This window comes from Mesoplodon densirostris, chromosome 6 (genome assembly GCF_025265405.1).
Source record: "Mesoplodon densirostris isolate mMesDen1 chromosome 6, mMesDen1 primary haplotype, whole genome shotgun sequence".
In the NCBI taxonomy this organism is placed as follows: domain Eukaryota; kingdom Metazoa; phylum Chordata; class Mammalia; order Artiodactyla; family Ziphiidae; genus Mesoplodon; species Mesoplodon densirostris.
The window spans coordinates 119,681,523-119,696,015 of NC_082666.1; the positions used below are offsets into that span (position 1 = coordinate 119,681,523).

Genomic DNA, 14,493 nt, shown 5'->3' on the forward strand with positions numbered 1-14,493 from the left:
CGAAGAGGTGTGCTTTGAGAAGTGTCACTCCGGCCTCATCCCTCCTAACCTGTTCCCAGTCCCCACTTCTTTCCACCCATTTCCTCTATGCCTGCTCTAGGTAACCAGTCTCTTGAGTTTATGATTTATCTTTCCCTTATTTCTTATGCACAAATGAGCAGCTAATATATGTTTTTCTTATACCCTTTCTTTATTACATAAACAGTAGCATACTGTAGATACTCTTTCATTTTGCTTTTTTCTTAACAGTGTATCCTAGAAATTGCCCCAAATCAGTTTATAGAGAGGTCTTTCTCACGTTTTTTTTTCATAACTTCATAGTACTTCATTGTGTGGATGTATCATAATTTGCTCAGCCTCTCTCCTTTGTATGGTCATTTAGGTTGTTTCAAATACTTTGCTGTTACAAATAACACTGCAACCTGTGTGTATGTATTTTCTTATTGTTGGAAGTGTATCTTCAGGGTAGGCTCCTAGATGTGGTCAAAAGTTAAATGTATATGTGATTTTGTCAGTTCTTGCCAAATTGTTTTATACCATGCAAATTATTTTTATGTAGTCAAATTTACCCATCTTTTCTTTTTTTGCCTTTGGACTTTTAGTCATTAGTTTTAAAGTTTTTCCCTACGCTAAGGCTAAAGAAAACTCACCTACATGTTTTCTTTTAGAACTTGTATGGCTGCATTTTGATATTTAGCTCCCTTATCCATTTGTTATTCATTATGTGAGATATGGATCTAATTTTTTTTTTGAAATAGCACCAGTTGTCCCAGAGACATTTATTAAGAAGCTCATCATTTCTCCAGTGATTTAGGGTGCCACCTTTCTTATATCTCAAATTTTTATATGTATGTGCATTAATTTCTGACCCATTTTATTCCACTGATGTATTTATCTACATATGTGCCAGGACCACTATTTTTTTTTTTTTTTTTTTTTGCGGTATGCGGGCCTCTCACTGTTGTGGCCTCTCCCGCTGCGGAGCACAGGCTCCGGACGCGCAGGCTCAGCGGCCATGGCTCACGGGCCCAGCCGCTCCGCGGCATATGGGATCCCCCCAGACCGGGGCACAAACCCGTATCCCCTGCATCGGCAGGCGGACTCTCAACCACTTGCGCCACCAGGGAGGCCCCAGGACCACTATTTTAATTTAGAACGTTTATAGTATGTTTTAACCATCTTTTTCAGTGTTTTTCTGGCTGTTTCCTGGCTGTTCGTACATGTTTATTTTGCCATATAAATTTTATTATCAACTTGTCTAACTCCATAACATAGCTTATGGCATTTTTATTGGAAATGTAATGGGTTTATAAACTAGGAAGAACTGTAATCTTTTCTTTTTTCTTTTTTTGGCTGCACTGTGCAGCATGTGGGATCTTAGTTCCCCGACCAGGGATGGAACCCTTGCCCCCTGCAGTGGGAGCGCAGAGGCTTAACCACTGGACCGCCAGGGAAGTCCCAAGAACTGTAATCTTTTAATGCTGAATCATCCTATCCAAAAACAGGGAATGTCTTTCCATTTGTTCATGTCTACTTTTGTGTCTTTCAGGAGTGTTTTTTTAACTTTTTCCTGGTATGAGTTTTGTACATTTCTTGTTAAATTTATTCCTATGTAGTTAATCTTCTTTGCTGCTATTGTAAATGGAGTTTTGTCTACCATTGTGTCCCACTTATTGTTTGTGTATATGAAGGCTATTGATTTTGTATGTTAATTTTATATCCTTCCTTGTTACTGAATTTTTTATTAGTTTAGTTAGTTGTATCATTGATTTTTCTGGAGTTTATCAGGTATGCTATTATATCATCTGCAAATAGAGATAGTTTTTGTTTTTCTGTACTCATTCTTAAGCCTCTAACTGATTTGTCTAATTCAGTTGGCTAATACCTCTAGTACAGTGTTGAATAGTAGTGGTATTAGTGGATATCCTTGCCTTGTTCCTGATTTTAGTGGAAATGTCTCTACTGTTTCTCCACTAAATAAAATACAGGTTTTAGGACTAAGGTATGTGTGTGGGTGACTTTATCATAGAGATCTAGATATTTGCATGGAGCATGGGAACAGAAATTAAGAAGAGATTTCTATGAAGGCTACTCTCTTACGTCCTTTCAAATTCTAGGGCAGTGAGTTCCCTGGAGGTCCAGTGGTTGGGACTCTATGCTTCCACTTCAGGGGGCACGGGTTCAATCCCTGGTCTGGGAACTAAGATCCCACATGCTGTGTGGCACAGCCAAAAAAAAAAAAACCACAAAACCAAAAACAACAAAAAAGACAAATTCTAGGGCAATAGCACAACACACTCAAAAGCTGGAATTCTTCTTGTTTCAACTTGGGAATATCAGTGAGATACGCCATTATAGCAAGTCATTTGAATTTGTATAAATTGTCTTTATGTGTTATTGTGATCAAAAATAAAAATTTTATCCTTGTGTTTGTCTTGTAGTGTGTGCTGTTTTTATGGAGTTTAAAGATTAATCATCCCAAAACATTGTTTCTGCTTCGAGGAAATCATGAATGCAGGCATCTTACAGAATATTTCACCTTCAAACAGGAATGTAAGTATAATCACTCCTCCAGAACTTTTTAAGTTATCCTTTAGCCAGTCCCAGCGAATTAAACACAAAGAAAAGAAACTAATGGACCTCAAATGCTTCCTGTTCTGTTTTTGTTTTTGTTTTGTTTTGTTTTCTGATGAGAACCTAGATTCCACTTTTTAACACTTGTTTTGAAAATAACTTTTGAGTATCCCTCTGGGTCTATAAGTAATACATTTAGGATATTTGGAAAACGTTAAAAAGTCCAAAGATATTAATTGTCCACAATTACACCACTTAAAATTAATCACTATTATCTCACTATTTGGTATATTAATTGTCCACAATTACACCACTTAAAATTAATCACTATTATCTCACTATTTGGTATATAGTCTTCTATTCTTTTCTGTATACATAAAAACCTATCATGAAATAGTTCAGATATATCTATATCCATACAATCCTCCCTTGATTTCCCAGGAATTGGTTCCAGGACCCCCACAGATACCCACATCTGCAGATTCTCAAGTCCCTTATCTAAAATGGTGTAGTATTTCCATATAACCTTCATATATTCTCCTGTATACTTTAAGTCATCTCTAGATTATTCATAATACCTAATACAAATGCTATGTAAATAGTTGTAAATACAATGTAAATGTTATGTAAATAGTTGCTGGCCCACTGCAAATTTAAGTTTTGCATGTTGGAACTTTCTGGAATTTTTTTTCCCCCAAATATTTTAGTTCCGCAGTTGGTTGAATCCGTGGATGCAGAACCTGTGGATATGGAGAGCCAACTGTATATATATTTGCAATAAAGTTGGGCTCATAGTATATGTACTGTTTAATAAATTGCTCTTTTCATGTTATGTAATAGCATTTTTCCATTTTGTTAAATACTTTTTAACATGACTTTAAAATATAATACTAATGTTTTTAAAGTATTCCATCTTATGAATGTAATATCATGTGTGTGGCCAATTTAGTAGCAACTGTAGGGCACTTAGGTTGATTCCAACTATAAATAATACTGTAATAGTAAAAAAAAATTTATTATTAAAGGTAGAATTTTTTTGAGACTCAAAACATTACAAGCTGATTTAAAAAAACAAAAACAGGGAATTCCCTGGTGGTCCAGTGGTTAGGATGCCGTGCTTCCACTTCCACTTCCACGAGGCCCAACTAAGATCCTGCAAAGCCTCAAGCCTTGAGGCGAAGCACAAACAAAAACAAAAACCTCACAGATTTCTTTGACCAGAATCTAGGTACTCACAATTGGCTCAGAGTAACATGCAGCATGATGGTGACTATATTGAGCTTGTTTGGGAGAACTTGCCTCTGGACATTTGCACGTATCATCTCTTGTTTCCCCAGGTGTCTATCTGCTTAGAAGACCTACATCCTTACTTCATTCGTGTCATAGCCTTAGAGATTTTCTTCCCTGGTTGCTTTTTCTAAATTAAAATCTCATCACTTTATTCTCATACCCTACTTTTTTTCCCATAGTATCTATCAATACCTGAAATTTTTATATATCCTATATATATAAAATTTATATTTTTTTAAATATATTTATTTATTTACTGCCTTTCTCTCCCACCAGAATTTAAGCTGCATGACAACAGGGACGTGTTTTGTTCTCTGTTGTTTTTCCAGAACACTATCTAATAAGTCATAGTAGATGCTGAACAAATATTGGTTGAATTAAATTGTTGAATGAATGATCCTTTGTGATTTATATCTTTAGGATAGACTCTCAGAAAAGAATTACTAGGTGTCAGGGCATGAACATTTTAAAGACTTTTGGTACATACTTTAGCATTCAAAAAAATTATATATCAGTTTATACTACATGGAATTTTTGTATTGTTATAGTGAAAGGAAAATATTGAAACAAAAAACAGAATTATACCTTGTTTGATTTCTAAAGTGTTAGTATATTCTTTACAAAATAAGAAAGGTAAAATTATCTCTTGTCTAGCCCTAAAGTCTACCTCTTTCCCCCCATAATCCTGAACATATAAAAATGGTTTGGGACTTCCCTGGCGGTCGACTGGTTAAGACGGCACTTCCACTGCGAGGGGGCGAGGGTTCCTCCCCTGGTCAGGGAACTAAGATCCCACCTGCCATGTGGTGTGGCCAAAAAAAAAAAAAAACCTTTATTGTTCATATAATTGATATTTTGATCATGGATTTTACTTTGTGTCCTATTCAGATTTCTCTTCAGATTATCATCTTGGAGGAATATATTATATCTGAAGTTTTATTACCAAAAGAATATTCAAAGTTGAAAAAAACTTTTAAATTTGTTTTCAGAGACTCAGTTTATTCAGCTGCCACAAAGTCCCTCTACTTACAATTTGAAAATGTTCCCAATGCTCATTTTAACTCTTGTTACCAGTAGCTTCCTACATTGAAGTCAGCAGTTGTGATGACAGCCTTCCTCCTAGTAATGCCTGAAAGGAAAGGTCTTTCTTATTGAAAGAAATTTTAGAGTGTGAACACTTAAAAACCCTGTGAGAGAAAAGTCAGCTACAAATGGGCAAGATATAGATCATTCCAGGCCTTGGAACTTATTGAAATAAACACTTTAAATCAGTAATTAACCAGGAAGTTTAAAAAAAATTAGATCTACTGTTGGTGAGTGTTTAAATTGGTGTAAAGTACTTGAAGAGTAATTTTGGAATATCCGTAAAAATTTCTGACCCAGCAGTTTGGCTTCTAGGAATTTATCATGCAGATTGTATCTTTTCTTTTTTAAATTTATTTATTTTTATTTTTATTTATTTTTGGCTGCTTTGGGTCTTTGTTGCTGCACGTGGGCTTTCTCTAGCTGCAGAGAGCGGGGGCTACTCTTCGTTGTGGTGCACGGTCTTCTCATTGCGGTGGCTTCTCTTGTTGCGCAGCACGTGCTCTAGGTGCGCAGGCTTCAGTTGTAACGCACTGGCTTAGTTGCTCCACGGCATGTGGGATCTTCCTGGACCAGGGCTCGAACCCGTGTCCCCTGCATTGGCAGGCGGATTCTTAACCGCTGCACCACCAGGGAAGCCCTGTATCTTTTTTTTTTTAATACTGCATAACAAATTACCACAAATTTAGCTGCTTAAAACAGCACATTTGTTATCTCATAGTTACTGCAGGTCAGAAGTCCAGGCACAGTATGGCTAAATTTGCTGCTCAGGGTCTCACTGGGCCAAAATTAAGGTGTCACCAAGGGCTGTGTTCTTATTTGGAGCTTGGTGTCTTCCAAGCTCACTAGTTGTTGGTGGTCCTTATTGACTGTAGGATTAAGGCCCCTAGTTTCCTGCTAGCTGTTGGCTAGAAACTGCCCTCAGTTTCTAGAGCCCAAATGCATCTCTCTGCCTTCCTCTTCTGTGATCAGCCAGCTGGAGAAAACTCTCTGCTTTTCAGAGGCTCACCTGATTAGGTCAGGCCCACCCAGGAGAATCTCCCTTTTGCCATAATGATACATAATCATGGGAGTCTCAGCTTATTTCCAAGTTCCACCCACTCAGAGGGGCACAGATTATACAAAGGTATAGGTCATTGCAGGTCATTTTAGAATTCTGCCTATCACACTATATACTCAAAAAGATAAGAAGATATGGATGTATAAGGATGTTCATTATAGTGTTAATTATAATAGCAAAAAAAAAGAATCTAAATGTCAATAAAGGACTGCTTAAATAAGGGATAATACATCTAAAAAATGGAATGCTAGGCAGCTGTTGTAAGATCAAGGTGGATCTAGATGTACTGATATGGAGAGCTGTTCAGATATATTGTTAGGTGAAGGAAGCCATTTGCAGAACATGTATAGTGTGATCTCCTTTGTAAATTAAAAATATATAAGGTGCAGAAGTAATTGGTAACAGTGACTACCTGTGGGAAGTTGGATCAGGAGGACTAGTACTTTTAATTTTTTATCTTCCCATAGAACTCCATGAATTAGCGTTTCATCACCACTATGTAATACTATTATAACAATTTTTTAAACTGGTAACTTTCAAATTATCCATTTAGGGCCTAAGCATTTAAAAGGCTTTTTAAAGCATCCCAGGTAATTCTGTAGCACACTGCTGGTTAAGAACACCTCTTCCAGAGGCTTGGAAAGTATCTACTGTTTGTCATTTGAGAACCACTTCATCAAGTACTTTAAAAATTGTAAACATTTTGCATTGTTTTTCTAAGCCAAATATTAGGGTGGTCCTCATTACACCTCTGTTTCTTTACCTGGGAAAATTAAACAGTGCCTGTCAAGCAGTTAACAAAGGCCCTGGAATGCTCAATATTTGGCAATAGATAAGTAATGAAGAAAAAGATGTGTATGGATGCCTCTGAATTAAGATTCATGTTTTTTTGGTAACATTCTATCTAATTCTTCCTCTGTTTTTTCAGAGTTCTTTTTTTGATTAGTATAATTGGTTCAGACTGTTTTCAGAAAATAGAACAATAGGTTTGGGAAACATTTTGACTGTGTCATTTTGCACAGGATTTCTTATCTCAGGTTTTTCTTTGCTTTTCACATGCTTTAATTTAGTTAAACCACGTTTCTTTCTTTTTCTCTTATCTGCCAAGATACTCCTGTTTCATTCTAATGCTGCATCCGAAATGTTAATAAATCTTGGAATAAGCACCAAATTCAAGTACAATTTTAAATTTTGTTCCTGTATAAGGAAAGAGCATGTGTGCCACTTCGCATGAGTGTTTTTACTGATAAGCTGATCTTTCTTAAAGGGCCACAGTGACATTTAGAATCAGCACTTTATAATTACTGTTAAGTGATGCTTAGTTCCAAATTGTGCAGCTGCAATCTTGTTAATATTTCTAGGAGGGGCAGGTGGAGGCTTTTCTTTTCTTATATCATGTTTTGAAGTGCTTTATATTGCAGAGTTTTTTGGTGTTTTTTTTTTTGGCAGTAGGCGGGCCTCTCACCACTGCGGCTTCTCCCGCTGCGGAGCACAGGCTCCGGACGCGCAGGCCCAGCAGCCATGGCTCACGGGCCCAGCCGCTCTGCGGCATGTGGGATCTTCCCGGACCGGGACACGAACCCGTGTCCCATGCATCAGCAGGCGGACTCCCAACCACTGCGCCACCAGGGAAGCCCCAGAGATTTTTTTTATTTCTTTCAAATCCAGAGATAATTTGAGTAGCAAAGTATAACAGTTAATTTTTGACATATCATTTATCTTTGCAAAAACATTTCTTTATTGTTATGTACTTGGAAAGCAAGAAACCTAGTGGTTTTATGATTCCATCTCATAGCTCTGGGTCCATATTTCTAAAGTAAATTAATTTCTTATTTCCAAGGGCCCCTTTTTTGATGTGTAGTTAAACAGCTTACTGAAATTACAGGAGGTTCCAGAAACTCCTGTAATTTTGCTAATGAAAACAGTATTGTTATGACAGGTTGATTTTTTTTTTTTTTTTGAAATAAACAAATGTTTGCCATTGTTCATTACTTATAGTAGCAAGAGATTGGTGTGGTTAGATTGTGGTATATCCATAAAGTGAAATATTATATAGATATTTAAAAAATAACAAAACTCTTCATATAACGATATGGCATGATCTCCAAAATATGTTAGTAAGTCCAAAAAACGGGAATTCCCTGGCAGTGCAGTGGTTAGGACTCCGTGCTCTCACTGCCAGGTGCCTGGGTTCAATCCCTGATCCGGGAACTAAGATCCCTCATGCTGCACAGCGCAACCAAAAAAGAAAAGTCCAAAAAGGGGCGTCCCTGGTGGCGCAGTGGTTAAGAATCTGCCTGCCAATGCAGGAGACACGGGTTCGAGCAGCAGAGCAACTAAGCCCGTGCGGCACAACTACTGAGCCTGTGCTCTTGAGCCCGAGAGCCACAACTACTGAGCCCGAGAGCCACAACTACTGAAGCCCGCACGCCTAGAGCCCATGCTCTGCAACAGAAGCCACCACAATGAGAGGCCTGCACACCGCAACGAAGAGTAGCCCCTGCTTGCTACAACCAGAGAAAAGCCCACATGCAGCAACGAAGACTCAACGCAGCCAAAAGTAAAATAAATAAAACAAAATAAATAAATTTATATTAAAAAAAGAAGTCCAAAGAGCAAGCGAAACAGTGTACACATTCTACATTTATGTTAAAAAACAAAAGGATGTTGTGAAAATGGAATAAATATACATATCTGCATATGTATGCGTAGAATATCTTTATAAAGACACCCAGGAAGTTGCCTGCAAAGAGGGGGAGGAGGCACTAATTCTGAACCTTTTTTTTTTTTTTTTTGAACCTATTACCTTTGTTTTAAAAAAACAATGAAAGCAAATAAAAATTAAAACAAATATATAATCACTGTTTAGACCGGGTCATGGTTTCCTACAAATAGTGCTGACTCTCAAAATTACTTTCAAAGAATATTGTTGAGAATTTTGTTTTGTTAATGTTATATTATTGATACTAGTTAGAACTTGTATCAGTGTGATCCTATGACTGAGGTGCATGTTTCCTTCATTATGGGATATATCTTACAATTTATCATGAAAATAAAACACTTGAGTCAGCTAATTTAACCTTTGGTAATTATATATTTGGCTCTTTAGATTCTCCTACTAAATATTTCATTTAAAAATAATGATTGGGAGGAGTATTGCATCATGTTAAGAGCATGAACAGGTTCTAGTTCTGCCACTTACTAGCTGCAGCTTTGGACAAGTGAGCCCAGTTTCCTCAGCTTTTTAATGAAGATAATGTACCTACTCCACAGGGTTTCAGTGAGGATAAAATAAGGTAATTTTATTGGTTAACCAACTTTGTGTCACACATTATTCAAAGCATTTTGCATGTGTGAATTAATTTAATCCTCACAGCAACCTTGTAATGTAGGTGGGTATCATTATTAGGCCTATATTATAGATGAGGAAGTAAAGGCACAGAGAGTCAAGTAATTCGTCCAAAGTACTATTGCTAGTAAGTGGCAGAGCTGAGGTTCGAATCCAGGCAGTCAGGTTCCAGACTCCATACCACTGTGTTGAACACTTAACTCACTGATGGCACAGGTACATTGTGAGCCTTCAACAGATTTCAATAATAAAGGTGATATAACAATAAATATTACTATACAAGGATTATATATCCATCCTAGAAAATACAGCTAAACTAAGTCATCTTCAGTCTAACCCCTCAGAAAATAAAAAATGTTGGTATTTATATACATATTCATAAACTTTAAGAAAATTAAAATGGTAACATTCTGTAACCCATTGTGGTTGTGCGTTTTGTTTAATTTGATTTGTGACTTCCTGTTTTTTTTTTTTTGCGTTTTTTTTTTTGTGTGTGGCACGCGGGCCTCTCCCTGTTGTGGCCTCTCCCATTGCAGAGCACAGGCTCCGGACATGCCGGCTCGGCGGCCATGGCTCACGGGCCCAGCCGCTCTGCAACATGTGGGATCTTCCTGGACTGGGACACGAACCCGTGTCCCCTGCATTGGCAGGCGGACTCTCAACCACTGCACCACCAGGGAAGCCCATTGTGGCTTCCTGTTTTAATTTACAAAATGGGTTAAGACACTGTATTACTTTCTGTCTTTCTCCAGACTTGGTAGTCTTCTGGAAGTAGGCTAAGGAACTCTTTTGAGTCATTCTTTGGGTTGAAAGGCATCTTATTGATGTAACATGGTATTTGGAGCATGAATTAATAACTAATTAAAATCCCTGCCTATATGCAACCTTAGGACTCTTACAAAGGAATTCCTTATTGATGTTGGCAACAGGGGAAACTCTGGTTCCATGGATTTACAGGAGAAAAAATCAATCACTGGCCACAAATGAAAGGGTTTTTTCCCTTGATTTTTTTTCCTTTAACACACTTTTTGGCCAGTGCTGGGTCTACTTCTGAGATAGCCAAACGTGTAGTGCTCAGATACAAAGCAGAATATAAGGATGTAATTGCAAGGAGATAAAAAGATGCAGAAGACATGGCTCTTATTAACTTGGATGTCATAATAGAGTTAGCATATATTGTGAAATAGATGATCTTAACTGCCTTTGTGGTAATACAGAATGCTCTAAAAGTTTATAAAAGGAGCTCACAGCCTCCCTTAATGCCCTCAAATCCTGATCAGTATTGGCAATAGACAGTCTTCACCTTCAGGGATGAAGCACCTTAAGTGTGGTCCACTGGTTACACCTTCCCTTTAGGGATCTGCACTCTGGCCCAAATCTGGACACATCACCCTTCATATTATTCCTCAAAGCCTTGCGAAGACCAGGCTCTGATACTTGAACATGTCTTTTCTAAAAACATGGAGATTACAAGAAGAAAATAAACACAGAAATATTACCAACTAGATAATCTGACTCACTTGCTATAGTGTTGTTCTCTGGGCCCTGTAGGCTTTGTCTCATCTTCACAGCATCTTGGAAGAGAAGGAGCTCACAGTTCTGTAGGGCTGCCTGCCTGTATAACTTGTGGCCGTCTCCACCAGTATGCACCTCCTAGCATATTGGCTTTTTGAACCCAAGGCCAAAGAAGAAAACATTCCCTTTCTCTTTAAACTAAAGCCATCTGCCAACTATTATTTCATGACCTGTTCTTTTTAGACAATTGTGGAAGCCAACCCACTGTCTGCCCACTGGAGTGTTTTTTTGTTCTGTAGCCTCAAAATGACAACCACATCAGAATACAGTTCACTGAGATGAACATTTTTACATAAAATAAAATCAGGACATAATTTGCTTGAAGACCTTAAAAATCATGAGCAAAAATATTATTGACATCTTGTTGATGACGCCTAAAACTTCAGTTTCTATTTACATATCTTCAATACCACCAGGAAGTCTTTTTAGACCCTACAAAATATTCAGACCCACGAGAGACCATGGGGCATACATGGCATCCATCCTAGAAGAGTACAGTTCAGGAAGGTCAGCATCAGCCATCCCTCTTCCTGGAGTAGTCCTCATAGAAGTACATGCCGCAGTCTGGAGCTTTTCTGCCTTTTGCCTCCCTTTCTCCCACCCTCTCCTAGTCACAGCTCAGGTGCAAGGAAACAGTATCCACGTTGGGCAGATTAGGGAGCCACCCTGGCTTAGAAGCCTCATGCACTACAAGTGCCAGTATCTCTTGTAAAAGCTTTATTGGCATAGCTTCCAGGGTCCCACGAGGGACATACCTTATGAGTCACCGCACTCAGAGAAGCCCAAAGCTATAGCTTCCGCCAGGTAATTGGGTAATTTTTACCATAAGAAATGTTGCCTAATAACACAGCTGATTACACTCACCGTATCAGGTTTCCAGGACAACAGAGCTAGAAAGTTAATCCAAGGTCACACTTGTAGAAAAAGAGGGAGATTTTGTTTGCCCTCTATCCACAACTTTTCAGAAATATCTTTACAAAGATGGTTGTGTTTTCAAATTTGCCTGTAACAAATGGCTTTGGAGTAGCTTCATAATCAACTGGCATATATCCTTTTTTGTGTATGATAAATTTTAACTCTCTTCCTTTGTTTTTCCTTTTTTGATAGGTCGAATCAAATATTCTGAACAGGTGTATGATGCGTGTATGGAAACATTTGACTGTCTTCCTCTTGCTGCCCTCTTAAACCAGCAGTTTCTGTGTGTACATGGAGGAATGTCACCTGAAATTACTTGTTTAGATGACATTCGGAAAGTAAGTTATCTTTCATTAGTCTCATGGAGTAAATATGCTTTTAATTTTGTTTTTTATTACAGTCAACTAATATGTTTTTATTGCTAAAAATTTTTAAATACATATAATTAAAAGTAAGAAAATGGAAATCACCTGTGATCTTGTCATTGGGCAATTACTGTTAACGTTTTCCTATATATCTTTCAGAAAATGTCTAATTTTTTTTTAATAAATTTATTTATTTTATTTATTTATTTTTGGCTGCATTGGGTCTTCGTTGCTGCGTGCAGGCTTTCTCCAGTTGCAGCAAGCAGGGGCCACTCCTCGTTGCAGTGCGCAGGCTTCTCATTGCGGTGGCTTCTCTTGTTGCGGAGCACGGGCTCTAGGCATGCAGGCTTCAGTAGTTGTGGCATGCGGGCTCAGTAGTTGTGGCTCGCAGGCTCTAGAGTGCAGGCTCAGTAGTTATGCTCACGGGCTTAGTTGCTCCCTGGCACATGGGATCTTCCTGGAGCAGGGTTCGAACCCGTGTCCCCTGCATTGGCAAGCGGATTCTTAAGCACTGTTCCACCAGGGAAGCCCAGAAAATGTCTAATTTTTAACGAAGTCTGTGCTTTTACCAACTAGAAACATATTTTGAGTATAACCCTGAAACTTTAAATTATGTAGCAGTAAGGAAGGAAGAAAACCAGGGTTCTAATCCCTGTACTGCCATTAATTGTGTAACCTTTACCAAATCACTTAACTTCTTAGATTTTCTTCTCTGTAAAATGAGGACATTGAAATGGATGGTCTGAGGACTCTCCCAGCTGTGGAATTCATTGACTTTGACATTTCAGATGATAGAGTTTAATTGCTACACTTGCCTTAGGTGGTAATTATGATTTTCAGGATTGTGTATCTTCATGACTGAAAAAAGGTGATCAGTCTTTTTTCACTTATATTGTTCTACATCACCATCTTCTCTTCTGTACCTTGTATTCTCTTACCTCTCTTATATAGGTACAGAAACTAAAACATTTTCTGTTTGTAAAACTTTTCTCTGAATTAAAGTTACTATCCTCAAGGTAAGAGGGTATGCCTGTATGCACAGCTTTTTCTGCTGCCGTGTTGTTATTAAATAAACAACATTTCTCCTTTACATAGTAAATCTTGAATTTTACAATTCTGAATCAATTGTATTAATAAAAACCTCCCCTTTTACTTAGAGGAGGTCCTCTTCTTGGCATTCAGTTATCCTAGTTACTTGTTTTCTCTTGGCTTTCATGCGTTAACCAAAGCAGCAAGTGACTAAAGGCTTGAGTTAATAACTTATGTTGAAATGCCTCCACTGAATAGAATGGAAAGGATGAAAGCCTTTTGCAAAATAAAACTAGCATTCTTTAAAATAAAGAAATCTCCATTGGAATGAGATAAACAATGAACAGAACCATTGCAAAACCCTTCCTGCTCTCATGGTAACATTGGCTCACCTAGGCAATTGAAATAAACTTTACAGGGTCTTTCAAATAAATAGTATGTTTCTATAGTGATGGATTTCACATTCAAATTAAATGAGCACCGCTTTTAGGATTAGGATGTAAGGAGGTCCTTTTCTACTGTAGGGATAGGGATATTTATTAAAATTTAATACCAAAAACAAATAAAAATTGTATCTACATTTATTAAATGTTCATTTTCTTCCTAAAGGAAAATTCTTTAGGGGCTTACCGCCCACTCTCCTAATACATGCTTATGGGTGGAAAGGTGTTTTTTGACCCATACCATTTTCCAAAAGCTCTTTTGCTTTCATGATTTTTCTTCTTTTGGCTTTTACGTGTCTTCTAGTTAGACAGGTTTAAAGAACCTCCAGCCTTTGGGCCAGTGTGTGACCTGCTTTGGTCTGATCCCTCAGAGGATTATGGCAATGAAAAGACCTTGGAACACTATACCCACAACACGGTCCGAGGGTGCTCTTATTTTTACAGGTAAGCTAATCCTCAGTTAGAAAATTAGAAAAAGGAAATTGTAACATATTTTATCAAATTATTTTTAACTACATATTTTGTATCTTGAATTTGTGTAGCTCAGGGACTTCTATTTAATTTTTTGATTAACTGAAGGCAGAAAACTTGTTTGTTTTGTTTTTTATATTTTACTAGGTATTATGCCCTAATAAGTGTAATATACTGAACACGACTGAGTAGAACATCAGGCAGTGCTTAAATAGTGTTGTCTGACTCTAAATGACCTAGATTATTTGTTCCCAAGCATCATCTATTGACTTTTTTTAAAAATAAAGATTTCTTGGCTCTTCCCTCAGAGATTCTGATTCAGTAAGCCTGAGACAAGGG

At 37.6% G+C, this 14,493-nt stretch overlaps 1 protein-coding gene across 2 annotated transcripts in view; it reads left to right on the top strand.

Annotated features, from left to right (window-relative positions):
• PPP3CC (protein phosphatase 3 catalytic subunit gamma) overlaps positions 1-14,493 on the top strand; it is a 92,248-nt gene that overhangs the window by 46,956 nt on the left and 30,799 nt on the right. For both annotated transcript variants that reach the window (XM_060102506.1, XM_060102507.1), the window contains exons 4-6: positions 2,442-2,553; positions 12,039-12,184; positions 13,988-14,127. In XM_060102506.1, the coding sequence (XP_059958489.1) occupies positions 2,442-2,553; positions 12,039-12,184; positions 13,988-14,127 (398 nt within the window). The remainder of the gene's footprint in view (positions 1-2,441; positions 2,554-12,038; positions 12,185-13,987; positions 14,128-14,493) is intronic.